This window comes from Capricornis sumatraensis, chromosome 3, assembly GCF_032405125.1.
Source record: "Capricornis sumatraensis isolate serow.1 chromosome 3, serow.2, whole genome shotgun sequence".
In the NCBI taxonomy this organism is placed as follows: domain Eukaryota; kingdom Metazoa; phylum Chordata; class Mammalia; order Artiodactyla; family Bovidae; genus Capricornis; species Capricornis sumatraensis.
In genome coordinates this window covers 9,251,831-9,270,131 of record NC_091071.1, presented here as the reverse complement: position 1 = coordinate 9,270,131, position 18,301 = coordinate 9,251,831, and the positions used below count along the sequence as shown (strand labels likewise).

Below are 18,301 nucleotides of genomic sequence, written 5' to 3'. Positions count from 1 at the left end.
TATTTTCAAAATATGTCCAGGGCCCCAGGGCCTTTGCACTGATGGACTCTTCTCCCTGGATGTCTTGACATAGATTTCTACGCGGCTTATACCCTCTCTTCATTCAGGCCTTTCCTCCTGGTAGCCTCTAAAACTGTGCTCTTGAAAGAAAGGCCTATTTTTGCATCTGTCTCCATAGTACTCACCACTACTGAATATATTATTTGTCCTTAGTTATCTGCCTCCCTGACTGGAATATAAGCACCATGATGGCAGAGTTGTTTTTTCCTATTTTGTATTCCCAGATATCGCTTGGCATAGAGAAGGCAGACATTCAATAATGTTTTGTTGTTGTGCAAACAAGTGAGCTCAGAGGATTGTGAGCCTAAAGGGTTAGACAGGACTAATGTTATAGATGCTGATAACCAGAAGGGGGCAGCAAAGACCTGCCTAGTGTGGATGGGGGGGGTGCAGTGGGAAGAGCCTGGGAGTGGGCTGTGTGACCTCCCGTGAGCTCCTTAACCTCTCTGAGCTTGTTTCCTCCTGTAGGTTTGGTTATGGGGACAGGGAGCAGGTCAAATGTGTTGGTATGGGAAGGCTTGGTAGCCGGCAGACCATCGGATGAGCGGATGTTAGGTGTCCATGGTGTGAGGAGTTGCCCCATTGTCCACTCTTGGGGGACAGGGCTGTCATGTAACTACAATGCACCTCGATGACAGAGCATTATAAAGTGATTTAAAGAGACGGGAAAATGCTTACGTTTTAAGCATATGTTTTTGTAAGTTTATAGAAAGCACAAGATATACAATTAATAAGCCTGGGGGGAAATCTGGAAGAAATGTATCATCATAAAAGTGAACAGCCATTTATGGATGTCCCTGGTGGTCCAGTGGTTAAGAATCCGCCTGTCAGTGCAGGGGACACGGGTTCTATTCCTGGTCCGGGAAGATTCTACATGCTGCAGGCAACAGAGTCCACGTACCACAAGGTGATTGAGCCCGAGGTGTGGACCCTCGAGCCACAACTACTGAAGCCCGTTCGCCTAAAGCCTGTGCTCCACAAGAGAAGCCACCACATCTCAATGAAGAGCAGCCTCTGCTCGCCACAAATAGAGAAAGCCCACGCACAGCAAATAAAGATCCAGCACAGCAAAATAAAAGGAGAGAGAGCCTCCTCCAGGAAGCCTTCCTGATCCCCTGGAATAACAAAATTGCTTGCCAACCCCACTGGCCGAGCCCTTCCCATCGCAGCTGGTCCAGACCTGGCAGCTTTACAAACACTTCTCTGAATCATCAGCAGGGGAAAACCATCCTCCACGGCTGACCCACCGCTGCCCACCACTCAGCTACCCAGATCACCTGGGGAAGCAGGTATGACCAGCTCCATCTCACTGAAGAGGAAGTAGAGGCTTGGAGATGAGAAATAAGGATCCCAGGGTCACATGGTTAGTAAGAGGGGTCAGGGCTTTCAGGCTGGGTCTGTCTGTGTGCCAGCCTGTGCTCTCCCACGGTCCCCACACCGCCTCGGCCCCCAACCCCAAAACACATTATCTGCCACCCCTCCACGTGCCCAGGGCTCCTGCCTCCAGTACAGCCCCCGTTCCTCCAGGCTCTGGCGCCTGCTGCCGTTCCGCCTTCCCTCGAGACGCGATCTCCTGCTCCCATTCCCCTGGGAACCCTAGGAGCTGGCCCGTACCAGGCTTCCGTGACTGTCTGACAGTCTGGGAACAGCCCTTTCTGGGGCAGGAGCAGCACCCAGTGACCTCTGGTGAACCCTTGGAGGCCCCTGGGAGCCTGGACGCCTTCCCAGCCCAGTGTGACAAGTGGCATGAGTAAGCGCAGAGCTGGCCAGCTCTGGCCCCTCCAGGCTGACACCTGGCCCAGGGAGTCAATGCCTGGAAAGGCGCTGGCAGTTCCCTCTCCGAGGCCTGGGGCCAGCGCCACATTCCCATCTCCTCTTCCAGGCAGTCTGCCATCCTCTCCTGTACCATGTGGGCAGAGAAAGCATTTCCCAGGGGCTTCCCTGGTGGCTTAGACGGTAAAGAATCTGTCTGCAATGCAGAAGACCCGAGTTTGATCCTGGATTGAGAAGATACCCTTGGAGAAGGAAATGACAACCCACTCCAGTATTCTCGCCTGGAAAATTCCACGGACAGAGGAGCCTGGCGGGCTACAGTCCATGGCATTGCAAAGAGTTGGACACAACTGAGTGACTAACACTTTCATTTTCTCTACACACGCAGGGGCTGTGGGGAAGGCTGATGGGTAGGTGGGCAGACTGGCACAGAGAAATAGGGGTCAGGTGGCTGCCACGGGATAAAGGCTGGGATTCAAGAAGCTGCTCAAACAGGAAGATGTGCCATCAATACCCCCTTGCAGGAGGGCGAGTCGTGGTCAGTGGAACAGGTCACCCCCAGAAGGAGGTGAAGGCTGAAGGCTGCCTCTCTGCCCTCAGCGTTTCTCCCCAAACCCCGACTTGCCACTATTTGGTGGCTGCTCTGAATGACGTGCCACCTGCTTGGCATCAGATGGACCAGGGAGCCAGGTGTGGGGTCAATGCTTCCTCCCCTAACGGGTTTGGCATCCCCGGAAAGTCACCAAAGTTCCCTCGGACTATTTCTTCATCCATAAAAAACGGACAGAAGGATTTTCCTGGTGGTACAATGGATAAAAATCTGCCTGCCAATCCGGGGGACACGGGTTCGATCCCTGGTCGGGGAAAATTCCACACGCCGCGGAGCAACCAGCCCGCGTGCCACAACTCCCGAGCCTGCACGCCGCAACTACTGAAGCCCACGAGCCCTAGAGGCTGTGCTCCACAACAAGAGAAGCCGCCGCAATGAGAAGCCTGCGCACCACAGAGGCCCGTTCGCCGCAACTAGAGAAAGCCCGTGCGCAGCAGTTGAAGACCCAGCGCAATAAAAAAAAAAAAAAGGCGGGGGCGGGCAGGCAAGGGACAGAAAAAGGTAACTGGGCCAAGCGCTGAACTTATAGTCCAGCACACATCAGGGGTCAGAAATGACGTTTTCTTGCTTCGTTTTCAAACTCATTAAAACACATGCATGCTCCTGGAGCTGCTGTATTTTCAGGCCTCTACAGGGCCTGGGTGGGAAGCCCTGGGCAGCACAGGGCGTGCAGCGGGGAGGCCGATGGACTGGCTCGCCGTGTTTCTCCAGCAGAGGGAGGCCTGCCCACTCCCACGGCCGCCGCTCGCAGGAGCAGGACGGACACTGCCCAGCACGGACACCTACTGGGCAGAAACGGAAGTCGGGGCGGGCAGCGGCTTGAAGCTGACTCAGTGGTACAAGTGCTGACAGGGTTGCGGGGCCCCTGCTTCGGGGCAGGCGAGTGGACCACAGGCCACCAGCCACGGCCCTGGAGCCAGGCAGGTCCACAGCCAGCCGGGCGGCCTGTCACAGGGCAGGGACGGGCCTGGGAATGTGATGAGAAGGGGATCCACAGGCCTGTGATGTCCTCACGAGCACCTGGGCCCTCCTTTCCGTGTTCTGTCCTGCAGACCCCGGCAGCCACAGGCCCCACCTCCCCATGGGGGCGACCGGCTGCAGATCATAGGCCCAGAGGCCAGCCGGGCCACCTGCTGGCCGCGTGATGCAGGTACTTCGCTGAGATACGAGTCTCAGTTTCCTCCTAAAAGATGGGCTTTCGTGCCAAACTCCCAGATGGAAGGAGTAAACGAGATGCCCCCTGTGTGTGTCCACTGCTGTAACCACGGTACCCAGAACACTGCCTGGCAATGGCAGGAAAGACCTCCAGAAACACGTGTAAAACGGACCCAGGTGAAGCGGTCTGCACTTGGTCTGATGCCCAGAAACGTCTTGGCATGGTTTCCTCCAGGGCCACTGTCTCTACCTTACTGACATCATCTGATGGCACCTCTGAGAGTTCTAGAAAAACACCTTGGGCGTGGGCCTTGGACCCCTCCTACTCACCCATCCGACCACCTGCTTCTCCTTCCCTCTCCTCCTGGCTCTCCAGTCCGGCTCTCCTGAGGCCCCATCAAAGCCTTCCTCTCCCGAAACCCTCTCCGAGCACCCCTCCCTCTGCTTCTCCTCCTGGGGGTCCCTGCAGCCAATGGCAGCTGCCACATCACTATACGCCTTGGTGAGTCTGACCCCTCCAGGTCACCCCCTCCCAGAAGCCCACCAAGCCAGGCCGGGGTGCAGGGAACAGGCCCAGGCGGGAGGGTCAGGGTGCACAGAGATGGGTGGTGAGTGACGTGGCCGGAGCCGTAACATCAAATTCCGGTTGTTGTTTAGTCACTAAGTCGTGTCTGACTCTTTTGTGACCCCATGGACTGTAACCCACCAGGTTCCTCTGTCTGCGGAATTCTCCAGGCAAGAATACTGGAGTGGGTAGCCAGTCCCTTTTCCAGGGGATCTTCCTGGCCCAGGAATCAAACCCACATCTCCTGCATTGCAGGCGGGTTCTTTACCACTGAGCCAACAGAGAAGCCCTCAGATTCCTGTACTGCAGGCTCTTTATGTTCCCAGCACAGCCTCCCCAAGGGCCTGGGGCTGCCAGTGGCTCTGCGTAGGAGAGGAGAGGCAGCAAGGCTCTGGGCTCAGCACAGGCAGCCACCTCCTTGGAGGCCTGGGCCATCCCTAGGGGCTGATAGGGGGGTCATGTCACCTGTGTGGGGACAACCTCTGCTTATTCAGGGTTTGGGAGGGCCAGGACATAGCCTGGGGGAGGATGGATGGGAGTGGATACATTTTACAAAGTGGGTAAATGCTTACCCACATCTCACCACCAAGCTCACAGGTTCCCACGCAGACACTGAAGTTAGGAACCCACCTGCCATCAACCTTATCTGCTCAGCAAGGCCCCTCATGGGGGAAGTTGGGGGTCACTGACCCAGCCGGGCCCTTCCCTCCTGAATCCTGGCTGGGTGAAGCTTAAAAGTCACCTGTGTCCCACCACCATCCCTTTTTGCGTCGCAGGAACCGGGTCCCGGTTCTAACTTGACCTTCCTTCCTGCTTGCCCCACCCTGGGGCCAGTTCCCAGGGCAGACATGGCGGGACTCCTGCTCCAGGGCCCCAGAAGCTGCGCCCCACAGTGAGCTTCACTCCGGCCTCTGCCCCTAGCACCATGGCCCGCCCCTGCCCCCTACACCAAGTGCCCCTCCCATAGCCAGCGCCTCTTACCAGGCTTCGGGATGAGTCCTTGGAAAGGCCTGGAAAAGAAATAGAGACAGGAGTGTCAGGGGAGAGCCTGGGAGCTTGCAAGGAATGTGTGGGGCCTGCCCTGGACCAGCTAAACCAGTATCTGCAATTTTGGGCGGGGAGTGGGCTGCATGGTGTGGCCTGTGGGATCTTAGTTCCCTGACCTGGGATCAAACCCGGGAGCCTGGCAGTGAGAACACCGAGTCCTAATTCCCGGACGGCCAGGGAATTCCCCAGAAACTGCATTTAACAGGATGTCTGGGGCCCTGTGCGCACGGGCCCCTGGGACACTGGGACGGTCAGCAGGGCCGCTGTGCACCAGGTGAGCAGGGTCTCCCGCTGGCGCCACCCTGCCGGCTCTGCAGTGCCATGCACATCTCTTGTCTCGGTCTCCTCCCCTCTGACATGGGCCAAAGGTCTCTCTCCTGGAGGAACAGGAGTGCAGCGAGCAGCCACCGAGGCAGGGAGACGGGACCCATGAAGGCTGCCCCTGCTATGGTGTATGGGGGGGCAGGGGACCTAGTCTCATCTCTTTGGGGCTCTCTGCCACCAAGCTGGCCTGCAGGGCCCCCTCCTCTAACCTCCAGGATCCAGGCATTGCTGGGAAAGGATCCAGGTGGTGCTGGGAAAGCCGCCTTGTCCCACCGGAAGGGCAGGATCACCCGAGGGGCAAGCCAAGGGTCCGTGACACGAGGCCCCTCCTGGCCCTTGCCTCCTCTCTCTTCCCCCATCTTCTGAGTACCTGGTGACAGTGAACTTGATCTTGTCAGCCACTGCAAGGATCCTCTCCAGGTTCTGGGAGCCAAAGGTGCAGGGCTTTCGGAACGGGATCCCCGGGGGCAGCCCCTCGATGATGACCGAGCCAGGGTTACTCTTGATTCGCTTGTAGGGCACCTGGACCGGGTACTTGATACCCAAGGCCTCCCCTGCGGAGGAGAGGGACGGAGGTGTTGTTGGGAGCCACAGGCAGGGCTGGTGTATTGTCAGCAGCCAGGGGTGCTCTGCATATACGAGTGTGATACACCCCTGCACATGAGGGCATGGGGGCTATTGTGCAACGCTACAGACAGGCACCATCAGTAGGGGACCGGGAAGTGGGGGGCCTAGGGGGCTGGGGGAGTGGGTCTGTGCCCGAGCCGGGCTGAGGAGCAGGCAGGGGATGTGTGGCTACGGTTGCTGGGGAGAAGACCGCTCCTAATGTGTCAGCCTCACAGCTCGAGAATCTGAAAGCCATCTTGCAGATGGTACGTTGTGGGCACACCTGGTCCTTCCCTACAATGCCTGTTCCTCCTCCCGCAGTGAGGTTCCACCTCACCCTGGCTCTGGACCGGCCTGGCCCGAGAGGGCAGACCGCATATAGAAGCAGGGAAGCCAGCCAGGGTGTGGCTCAGACTTCAGGGCCCTCTTTCCGTATCCGGGGCTCAGCCTCACTCCCGCTGCCCACCTTCTGCAGAAGGCAGGGGCATGTCCATCCCAGGGCCTGTACTTTGTCCTACAGCCTGGGGGCTGTCCTGAGCCCACTACTGACCCAGGCTGAGCTGCTGTCTGCTGTCAGGCTGACATGAACATCCACGGCTCCCTGGCTAGGCAGGGTGCACCACGGAAGCATCCTCCTGGACCAAGCGTCGGACACCCCTCAGTGTCCCAGGTAGCCCGCTTATGAAGACAAGCCTGTAGAATCTCCCACGTCTTGGACAAGGAGAAACAGCTGAACTTTTTCTGGGCAATAAACTAATTTTTATCTTGTGGACACTGGGAATGGTATCCAGTTCCAATTCAGTCACTCAGTCATGTCTGACTCTTTGCGACCCCATGAACCGTAGCACGCCAGGCCTCCCTGTCCATCACCAACTCCCAGAGTCTACCCAGACCCATGTCCATTGAGTCAGTGATGCCATTCCCTGTCGCCCCCTTCTCCTCCTGCTCTCAATCTTTCCCAGCATCAGGGGCTTTTCAAACGAGTCAGCTCTTTGCATCAGAATAGTATAACTGGTCTCATTTCCCTTTTTGCTCTGGCTCCTAGGAAACTCAGAGCCCCACATTCATTAAGGATAGAACTGCTGAGTCTTCATGTCACCCCTGGTTGGCGCCACGGCTTCAGCTTGTCTGTTCGGTGTTACTGAGGCACAATTCACATATCATAACGTTCACCATCTTGAATAATCCAGTGGCTTTGTTATTAGCAGTAGTAGCAGTAGCAGTGATTTTTGGCCACATCCGTGGCACGTGCGGTCTTAGTTCCCTGACCAGGGATTGAACCTGCGGCCCCCGCATTGGAAGTGTGGCGTCTTAACCACTGGATCGCCAGGGAAGTCCCAGTGCTCAAGAAATGTTTGCATGCAGGTTGAGCGGTCTTCCCAGAGGAGACCAAGGCCCCACCTCTCTTCCTTTCTGGCTGGGGCACCCTGGGGCTCACCATATTTCTTATTGAACAGATCCTGAACTTGCTCCCTCAGCGTGTTGGCAATGTCGATCCGCGAGAGTCTGGCGTCATAATTTTCTGCCAAGTGAAAAACAATTACGGATTTGGGCTGTTAAATGAAAAGGCACTTGATGACTTTCACAGAATATGATTTTCTAATTATGGGGAACTCCTTCTTGGGCAATTATCAGCTCCTTGGAGGGGCCCCTCGGAGAACTCCAGCACTAACGTCTTGACGGGGACGTGTGTTTGCTCCTGAAGGATGCACGCTGTTGCGACAACAGCAATGAGTCGGAAATTAACTGTTGACATTTGAAAACCACACCAATGAGCCAGACCTGGAGGGGGCAAGACCCCACGAAGGGGAGCATCCCTGCATCGCGATGAGTGGAATGGGGCCTCGGTCAGGGCCAGCAGGGAGACAGGAGGCTAAGCAGGGACCTGAGGTCACTGACCATAACCCCGTGGAGCCAGGGAGCCAGCCTGGCAGTTCCCACGGTCACTTGCTCACTCACCCGGAGGGTATTTGCTAAGAAGCCCATGTGTCCACCTGCCACGAGGGCCCCGGATGTTGGGGGAGTTTAGAGCCTGACACTGCCTTGTGGGCAAAGAGAGGTGGGGGGAGGATAGAGGGAGGGGATGGGTCTCTGGGTAGTTGGACCCCAGTTTGCTAAAAGGGCTGAGTATGAACAGCCATGGGGTAAGGTGAGAGACTCGACTGTCCCATCATAGAAAGTTCTGACCTGGGGAGGAGAGAGGCTTGGTGGTAAGCAGGTGCCCCTCTGGGATTTGGGGCCCAGGTTCCCAGGCTCCTCCACCCCCAGGGGCTGGCCCTTCTTGTCTCTGGTCTGGCTGACCCCACTTTCTCCTTAGGGTCACAGGGCCCATCTGGGGAACACCCACCCTGGGGGACTTCTAGCCACTCTCCAGAGCTGCTCTGATGTGCACGTGCAAAGCCGCTCTCAGTCATAGCAGCCCCCACTGATGCTACACACACACACACGCATGCGCACGCACACACACACACACACACACACATACACACACGCGCATGATCAGTCACGGTCAACTCTTTGAGACCCTGTGGACTGTACGTAGCCCACCAGGCTCCTCTGTCCATGGGATTTCCCAGGCAAGAAAACTGGCGTGGGTTGCCGTTTCCTCCTCCAGGGGATCTTCCTGACCTGAGAGCGAACCTGCGTTCACTGCATTGACAGGCGGAGTCCTTACCGCTGAGCCACCTGGGCAGCCCACTGATTTGATCTCAACCCAAAGGCAGAGTAGTCCTACCAGACCCTACCGTTGGGAGGGACGGGACAGAGCCTCCCCGACCCTCTGTTTCTTACCCAGGGTCCCCCCTTCAGCCCTGAGCTCAGGCTTTGCCCCATCCTCCACCCCCTCCCTCCACACTCATGTCCTTCCACCCCTCCTCGGCCAGGCCACAGTCCTCCCTTTCAGGAGAATCCTCCTTGCCCTCGGCAACTCCTCTCCTCTGATTTCAAAGCACGAAGGGCATGGCCAGCTGCCTAACACGAAGCGGGCAGGTCAGCTGCCTCCCCAGACTGACAGCGAGCGGCTCCTTCACCCCGCACCCCACCGTCCCCTGAATCCCTAGACGCCTGGTGGAGATTCTCCCTAGAGCTGATACACTACAGCCCTGCCTGGCTGCCCTCCCACCTGGCTCAGACCACCCCCCTCGGGGGGCCCTGAGGTTGGCAGCCAGCCCCTCCCACCCCCAGCCTGGCCCTCCAAGGCCAGGTCAAGGTCATGGCACTGGGACAGGGGACCCCATCCTGAGCTGCAACCTTACCTTGAAAGCCCTGTCTCTTCAGGCTCTCGTCCACAAGAGGGTCCCCGGAATCCCTCTCTGGGGGCGTTGGGGGAGGGGAGAGAAGCCAGGGTGAGCGGGTAGCTCCTGGGACCCGGGACAGAGGTGGCATCTGGTGGGGACAAACTTGGTGGGGAGGGTGGTGGGGGAATGCCAGGGGAGACGGAACCAGGAAGGAGGAAGCAGGAGGAGGGGTGGTGGCAGACGCCTGGGACCCTTCCCAAGCCCAGCCCGTGACCCTGGGCAGGGTACCTTGGCTGTCCGAGAGGGGCTCTTTGACTCCTTCCGTGAGCAGCTCAGGCCTGCAAAACACAAGAGGGGCTATCATTAAGGTCCCTCGAGGCCCCCCCAGCTCTGCCCTCTGGGCCTCAGTCTGCACATCTGTACAACGGGCCCTCTTGATTCTGGACAGTCCAGGTCTAGGGTCCCTGTGCCCAGGCAGGGTCCTGCCGACAGATCTGGGGATGTGAGATCCGGCAGCTGTGCTGGGCTCTGAGGATCCAGCCAGGAGCGAGATCTTAGTTCCCCAACCAGGAATTGAACCCGTGCGCCCTGCATTGGAAGTTCAGAGTCTTAACCAGGGGACACCAGGGAAGTCCCAGGTTTTAGTATATTCACCGAAGTTGTTTATGCAGCCATGCTTGCATGCAGGCTGAGTTGCTTCAGTCGTGTCCGACTCTTTGTGACCCCACGGACTGTAGCCCACCAGGCTCCTCTGTCCATGGTTTTTTCCAGGCAAGAATACTGGAGTGGATTGCCATCCCCTTCTCCAGGGGATCTCCCCGACCAAGGGACTGAACCCACATCTCTCACATCTCCTTCACTGGCAGGGGGTTTCTTTACCACGAGCACCAACGGGGAAGCTAATTTCAGAACATTTACATCTCCATCCAAAATGTACCCTTTTTAAAAGTAAGATCACTAAGAAGTGACTATTTTTTTTAACTAATATTCGCAATAGTATTCTTAGCTAATTTTTTAAAAGGAGGAATACCAAAATAAAATAAATGTATTCAAGTGCTCAATCTCTCTCTTCCAATTATCTGCTACAATCACCCCAACTAGTCCTTAATCCTAACATCCCAAAGGTTCCACTGGACAAAGTTAATCACTCTTTTCTAATTGAACCATTTTTTTCACTTGGCATTCAGGAAACTGGGATTACTTAAATTCATTTAAAAACCTGGTGTATATATATATATTTATTTTAAGAAATGAACTCCTGATACTGGCAACCACATGGATGAGTCTCAAAACCTGAGTGAAAGAAGGCAGACCCAGTGAGATGCACAGTGCATGATGCCATTTATATGACATTCTGGAAAAGGCAAAATGACAGAAAACTGATCAGTGGTTGCCAGGAGCTGTGGTAGCTGGCAAAGGGGCACAAGGGAAGCTTCTGTATCTTTTTAAACATTTTTATTTGATTTTTAAACCTTTTGCTTATGCCACAGAGCATGTGGGATCTTAGTTTCCCAACCAGGGCTCGAACCTGCGCCCTCTGTGTTGGCAGCACGGAGTCTTAATCACTGGACCACCGGGGAAGTCCTGCTTTGTATTTTGAGGGTAGACATGTGACTGTATGAGCTTGCCAAAAATCAAAGAGCTGTACATTGAAAAAGGGTAAAATTAAACTTCAATAAATTTGATACTAAAAAAAAAACAAACCCCCCAAAACTCCAAACCACCTTAACTGTGACAAGCCCTTTGCTAAACTTTGACCTTCAGGGCCACCCTATAAACGGTACAGTGTGTCCCACCTGACACCTGAACAACGTGCCCAAGGTCAAGGGGAGGAACAGGAAGAGCCAGACTCAGACCCAGGAGTGTGGGAACCACCCAAGTGCTTCCCGTTCTCAGTTTGAGGGGATGGATGAGGCAAGTGGCCCCCACGTGTTATGTTCCTCCTGGATGCTGACAGCTTCCCACGTTCTGTCTGCCCCCTGACCTCTCCCTTGTGTCTGAGCCCTGTAATCCACCTGCCATCCCTCTCTGCAAGGTTCCCCCACACTGCAAACATAACAAAAGTCAGATCCGACTCTTACCTTTATTTACTTTTTTTTTAATGTTTTGGCCATGCCGTGTGGCATGTGGAATCTTAGTTCCCAGACCAGTGATCAAACCGGTGCCCCCTGCATCAGAAGTGTGGAGTCTCAACCACTGGACTGCAGGGAAAGTCCCTCAGCTCTTGACTTTGACCTCCAACCTCATCATCGGCATCTTGGACAACGGTATCACCAGCATCCTAGCTGCTCAGTCCCCCACCTTCAGTCATTCAGCCCCTCTTCCTCTCACACCCGCATCATATACACTGGCAAATTCTACCAGCTCCACCTTCAAAACATTGCCTGAATCTGATGACTTTTCACCATTGCACCTTTACTGAGTCCAAGATGCCACTGTGTCTTCAGGGCCAGGTACAGCCTCCTTACTGGTCCCACCCTTCTCAAAACCGTCCAATGAGTTCTCATTACATTTGAAATAAAATCCAAACCCTTTACGCCAGCCCAAGACCCTGTATAATCCAGCTCCTTCTACCTCTTGTGCCTCGCCACTCACACTCTTCTCTCGCTCAATCCGCGCCAGTCACACCGGCACCTTGCTAGACTTGAAACGCACAAGCATGTCCCTGCCTCAGGCCTTTGCACCTGTCATTCCCGCTGCTTCCGTGCTCTTCCACCAGATGTCTGCAAGGCTTGCTTCACTAGGTCTCTGCTCTGATGTCCCCTCCACTGACTGGTTCTTCCTGCCCCTCTCTGCCCCCTTAACCTGCATTACAGCATTTATCTCTACCTGATATTATACTGGGATTTTATTTGATGAGGTCAGCCAACTCAACAGCAGGACTCAGTGGCATTCACTGATGAATCACTGCTGGCACATGGTGGGCACTCAAGGTGTATTTGTAGAAGGGAAGAACCACATATCCACTATCTGTACTTGGAGTACCACCCTCCCTGCTTAACCTGGTGCAAGCCAGGCTCGACAAGAGAGCTTCTTGCCCTGCACCCCAATGCCAGCCTGCCACTCTAGGCATGAAGGACACCCTGAGTCTCCCAATTTGGGGGCCATCTACTACCCTGGGCAGAGCAAAGCTTTAAATATCCCCTCTTTCTTGTTACTTTCAACCAAACCAGACCTAAGTTTACAAGACACCCCAGTAACACAGAGAAGGGCAAAACGGGTCACCCCCAGGCCCTCCCTCCTCTTTTAAAAATTCAATAGCTGCCTTCATCTCCTCCAGAGGGACTTTATATCTCAGTTGGGCACACAGGCTGGATACAATGGGGCTCTCTGGGTCCTCGCTGATGAAAACTAGATGCTTGAGGAAAGAGAAGAGACCTGAAATGCCAATGCCCGATTTTCCAATCCAGGAAAAATGGGGCATTGTCAATTCAGATGCCTCCAACCCCCAGAGGATGCTCAGAATGGTCCAGAAAAGCAAGCTAGTAGGCATATCCCTGTCTTACATCCAGGCAAGCTGGGGACTGCTCTCCTGGGGACTGAGAGGGCATCAATCTGGTTGCTTTAGGTCCTTCAGGCCTCAGCTGGGGCTGGGGAAACTTGTACCTGCACAGTTGAGGCCAAACTTCATGTAGTGCCCTATCATCAAAAAAAAACCAAACAAACCACCTTCCCGAATCTAAAGAGGAAAATAGCTACTTGGCACTTCTCCTTGGTGCTGGGCAAGCCTGAAGCGGCTTCTGTGGACCCTGCCGGGCCTTACCTCTTGATGACAAACTGGATGCTGTTGCTGGCTTCCAGGATCTTCCGGAGCTTGGCGATCCCAAAGCAGTTGGGCCTGCGGAGGGAGATGCCTTCAGGCAGCCCCACCACAAACAGCTCCTCTGGGTACATCAGGAACTTGGAGTAGGGCACCTTGACAGGCTCCGAGATGCCAATGGCCTTGGCTGCAGAGATACGGCTGCTGTAGGGCCATCCAGATCTACGGGGCCACGAGCCTCGATTCCCACCTCCCATGTCTGCATGGGGGGGCCGGAGCCCTTTTGAAACTTAGCTTTCAGCTGAACCTTCCTGACCCTCCTGAGAGGTTAAGTACCGTCAGCCTCAGTCTTTTGGGTAAGCGTCCCAGAGCCCAGAGGGGATGTGACTTGTCTCAGGTCCCAGGGTCCCTCAGGTCCCGGGGATGGGAATCCAAGTCAGTGGGACCCTCAATCTTATGTTTAGTCTATGCCTTCATGCCCTGGCAGTGCAGGAGACTGGTATCAGCTCCACCCAAGTCCACTTGCCAGAAAGGCTCTCTGGAAGGTCCCCCTACCACCATAAATAACCCTGCCCCACTGTGTGGTCCAACACTACACCTCAGGAACTGGAGAGATCTGAGGCCCAGGCCAGGCACTACCACTCACTAGTCATGGGGCCTCAGACAAGCCATGGCACTTCCCCAAGCCTCGATTTTCCACATCTGTAAAACGGGCATTAGGACACAGGGATTTTGTGAGACAGGATGGGAGAAGGTGTGTGAAGCACCTTGCCAGCGCCTGGCCAACCACAGGGGCTGAATGAAGAGCAGGCTTCTAGCAGGAAAGATCTTGTCATGCGTGCAAACTCCTGAGGACCCTGAATGAGGGTGTCTGTGCGGGACAGAGGGGCAGTTACAGCTGACACAGCAGCCTCTCCAAGCTGAGGCTAAGGCAGACTGTGAGTGTGAGTGTGTTGATGGAGGAGACAGCGGTGCTGTGTTTCAGAGGGTGGGGTTCTCCAGCAGTGCCTCAGTCTTCCCAGGCGGGATGTCTGGAGCTGAGGAGGGGGCTGGGCAGCAGCCCCTGCAGTACTCCAGCCCCTGCAGCTCCTCCCTGTTCAGGGAGCAGCTGGGATGGGGGGGGTCAAGTCCCTCTGATAACAGGGCAGCTGGAGGGAGACCCAGATACCCCCAACCCTGCCTGGCTCCTCGCTCACCGTATCGCGTGTTGAAAAGCAGCTCCACCTGCTTCCGCAGAGGCCGGATCACGTCGCCGTGACTGTCTGGAAGGCAAAGGGCAGTTTGCTGAGCCTCCCCAGCGGCAGCAGGACCCTGCTTCTCAGCTCGTGTCCCAGCTCTGCTGGCACCAAGGATGCCCTATGCTGAGACCTTGGAAAGGGAAGGGTGGTGATGGCAGGTAACCTATTTCCTCAGAAGTGGCCTCTCTGCAGACAGATCCACAATTCCTGGGCTCAAATATCTGCTTGTGAAATCGGGTCTGGGGCATAACCAGGCCTGAGTGGGAGGTTCTGAGGCCTAAGGATGACCATGGGACTTTCTATGCAAATGCCACTCTAGACCAGCACGGTGACTTATGTATGTATGTACGTATGCTCAGTCATGTCCGACTCTTTGTACCTCCTGGGCTGTAGCCCACCAGGTTCCTCTGTCCATGGGATGTTTCAGGCAAGAATACTGAAGTGGGTTGCCATTTCCTCTCCAGGGGACCTTCCTGACCCAGGGATTGAACCTGCATCTCCTGCATCGGCAGGTGGATTCTTGACCACTGCACCACCTGGGAAGTCGTCAAGCACAGTGACTTGACCAGTGTGCGTACACTAGGCCTGCAAATTGAGTGTTCTGCCACCAGGTGGCAGTAGATCTCTTAAAATTTTATAGTCACACTCCCCCACGTTTGGGATTGGGAAAGACACTCCTCTCCTCTGACACCCAGTCATTCCATCTCAGGGGCAGACACAGCCCCATCCTCACCTTGACCTCCCTGCCTGTCCTACTCCCACTCTTTGCAAGCTGGGAATGAGCCATGTTCCTGAGACTGAACATGTCTACTGGACCCAAAGCCAATTTTGTGCTTTCAGGCCTCAGTTCGACTTGTTCAGGAAGACTAGGCTCAGACAGACCTCCGCCTTAAAAGCTTTCTGGAAAGAAGTACGGTGTATATAGGACAAAATAAAGTCTTACAGGTTCTCTTACCAGGAACAGCTGCTCCTACCTCTGACCATGTACTTCCTAGTTCTAGAAAACAGGTCTATAAACCTCCCAATTCAAGTAGCCTATAGGACACCCACCCCCAAACCCGGTGTCTGGAAGAGACAAAAAGGAGCTGTCAGATGGGAAGGGGAGGAGGCCTGGGTAGGGAGGGAGAGAGAAGTGGGAAGCGGACAGTGCCTCACCCTCCACTGGCCTCTCCTCGGGCCGAGGGTCCTCTCCGGGGCCTTTGTCTGAAAGAGAAGAGGGAGCCATGCAGCCACATTCATCATCTCTGCACCTCTGAAGTGAGGTCAGACAGGGAGGGAGTGCAGGCCGAGTCCGGAGCATGGCACGGTGACCCCCAGACGGGATCAGGGACCCCAGTTATGTACAAGCACCCACCCTCGCCTCCATGTGAGCTTTCGAGACCGGACACCTTTGGGACGCGTGGCCTGGAGACCAGCCCACGCCACCCCATCCTTCCTTCCACTGCCTCCAGGCTCTGCTCCAGGAACAGAGGAAACGCAGCAATAAGACAACGCCTGTCCTCCTGGCACGATGCCAGACGCAACACGTGATGTCAGACAGCAGTGACACCATAAAGAAAAACAGAGGCACAGGGCTTCCCTGGGGGTCCAGTGGTTAAGACTTTGCCTTCCAAGCAGGGGTTGTGGGTTTGATCCCTGATCAGGGAGCCCACACGGCTCATGGCCAAAAATCCAAAACATAAAACAGTAGCAATATTATAACAAGTTCAGTAAAGGTTTTAAAATGGTCTGTATAAAAAAAAAAAATCTTAAAAATGGAGACGGATAAGGGGATGGGGATGTGAAGCTATCTAAGGTCATAAGGTTCTGGGGCCTCTGACAAGGTGACTTGACCCTGGCAAGGACTCAACCTTGTCCCCAGATGTGGGTCCAACAGGCAGCAAAGACACGGCACAGGGAATAATATGGGAGAGGTTAGGGCTTAGGCTGTAAGGGGGAGGGGGGAGATTGCCCTTGGGGAGCCGAGGAGAGGAATACGTGGGTCGGATCCAAGTGTCCAGGAAGGAGAGGGACATAGGCAGGGAGAGGGGAGCTGTGTGTGTGGGAAGGGTGGCTGCAAACTCAAGAGATGACAGATTTTGGCAGGAAGATGAGATACAAGTGCAGACAGGAGTGGGGTGCTGGGGTGGGACCCCCATCAGCAGCAACTCTTTCATGCCAGCACTGGAGGAAGGCACTGGGGTTTGCAACACTTGAAACAGCCAGAAGGGAACTGCAGCTTAGGAAGCTTGCCCTGTGTTGCCACGGGGCCAACCCTCGGAGGGCCCTTTTCAGCCCACAAGGCTGGGCCGAGGAGGAGAGGTGGAGTAGGTGGATCCTGGGTCTGCTCTCGGCCAGCTGGTGGAGAGGATGCTCGATGAGAAGGGATGCAGGGACTCTCATGACAGGGAGAGCTCCCATGACGCGGTCAAGGCCCCACTCTCTTGATGCGGGAAAAAGGGAGCCTGCTTTTCGGATCCAGACGAGCTGGAGCCTTGGGGCTCAACCCCGAAGGTTCTGGAAGGTTTCATCTCTGCTCAGCCCCTGATTTTAAAAGGGCCAGAGCTTTAGGACTAAACTTTTGTCAGGGAAACAGGTACATTGTGGGCAGTGGATGCTGGGCCCACCTGACTCCGCCTAGACAGGCAGTTCCGAGGGCTGACATCAATTCCTGGAAACAGTGACGGAGGGTGACCAGGCGGATCATCAGCCCAGCCCCCAGCTCCACACACACAGCTCCCTGCTTCCTGCCTTCCCCCTTGTCCCCTCCCCTGCTTCTGTCCCCAGCCTTACTCAGGTGCTGATCCCAAGGGCAGCCCCTAAAAAACACCCCACACGCTAGGCTCCATCTCAGAGATTCGTCCTCAGTGGACGCAACCCACAACACACATCCTGGGGCTGTGACTTTCTCCTGTGCATTTCAGCGCGGTGTTCTAGTCTGTCAAGGCCATGGGGAACATCGTTCTTGGATGGATGGACCATTCCTCCCGCAGGATCTGCAATCTGCATAGTCTTGCTGCCTAAAGTCTCACTGATACACGTTCAAGGAAGGACCAAGCCCTCCAGGACACTGGGGGAAATCTTCCCCACGTGGAGGCTGGGATCCCCCTGGAGCCCCGTTTTCTTGCTTGAAATTCAAATAACTTTTTTTTGCAGTGCTGAGTAGCATGTGGGATCTCAGTTCCCCAGTCAGGGGTCAAACCCCGTGCCCCTTGCACTGGGAGTAGGGAGTCTCAACTACTGAACTGCCAGGGAAGTCCTCAACTACCTTTCATTGAAACTGAAAACACTGCTTAAAACTGTGTTTAGAGTCGAAACCCTTTTGTTTATAAAAGTCATAAGGAGCTTCTCCAGCCAGCCCAGGGTCAGTTGGAAATGTTGATGGCATAATGAGTCGACCCACTCCTGTGGCTGGCCCCACAGGGGGGCCTTTCTGAGGGCTCACAGTCGCCCATGTAGACATCTGCCCCGGAACTGTGCCTGGGACGAAGGCACAGTCCACCTGTCTTCGCTTTGGGCAAAGCGTCATCTCCAAGTCTGCTGTCAGCCCATCTTTGTCCGCCGTGACTTCTCACATCCTCCAGACAGTGCATCGCGGGTATTACCTGAAGACCCATTCACCCACAGCAGACCTGGGGACCCGCGATGCCTCCTTACTGCTCTGGACTCCCAGGAGTCTGGACTCTTCCCTGTTTCCATCCCGTTCTTCCTGAGAGGGAAGATGGAAGCCGACGAGCAGCAGAGACGCCCTGCCTTTGTTCTGCCACCACCCATCTGGGCCTGTAGGAAGCCTTCTTATTTGTTTTTCTAGTCATTTGTTTATTTTTGGTAGGGGAAAATTAAAAAGTGCAGTAAGGCATACAGAGCACGGTAACCAACTCTCATGGGGCCACCAGCCGGAATGAGTATATGTGAGCATTTTGTCATATTTGCACATGATTTTTAAAA

General features: G+C 55.2%; 1 protein-coding gene across 1 annotated transcript in view; it reads right to left on the bottom strand.

The window, feature by feature from the left end:
- GTF2IRD1 (GTF2I repeat domain containing 1) overlaps positions 1 to 18,301 on the bottom strand; it is a 116,357-nt gene that overhangs the window by 28,370 nt on the left and 69,686 nt on the right. The window contains exons 15-22 of the mRNA XM_068967282.1: positions 15,530 to 15,577; positions 14,333 to 14,398; positions 13,140 to 13,323; positions 9,665 to 9,714; positions 9,395 to 9,451; positions 7,579 to 7,662; positions 5,905 to 6,088; positions 5,145 to 5,173 (exon numbers count right to left, since the gene is read on the bottom strand). Of these exons, the coding sequence (XP_068823383.1) occupies positions 5,145 to 5,173; positions 5,905 to 6,088; positions 7,579 to 7,662; positions 9,395 to 9,451; positions 9,665 to 9,714; positions 13,140 to 13,323; positions 14,333 to 14,398; positions 15,530 to 15,577 (702 nt within the window). The remainder of the gene's footprint in view (positions 1 to 5,144; positions 5,174 to 5,904; positions 6,089 to 7,578; positions 7,663 to 9,394; positions 9,452 to 9,664; positions 9,715 to 13,139; positions 13,324 to 14,332; positions 14,399 to 15,529; positions 15,578 to 18,301) is intronic.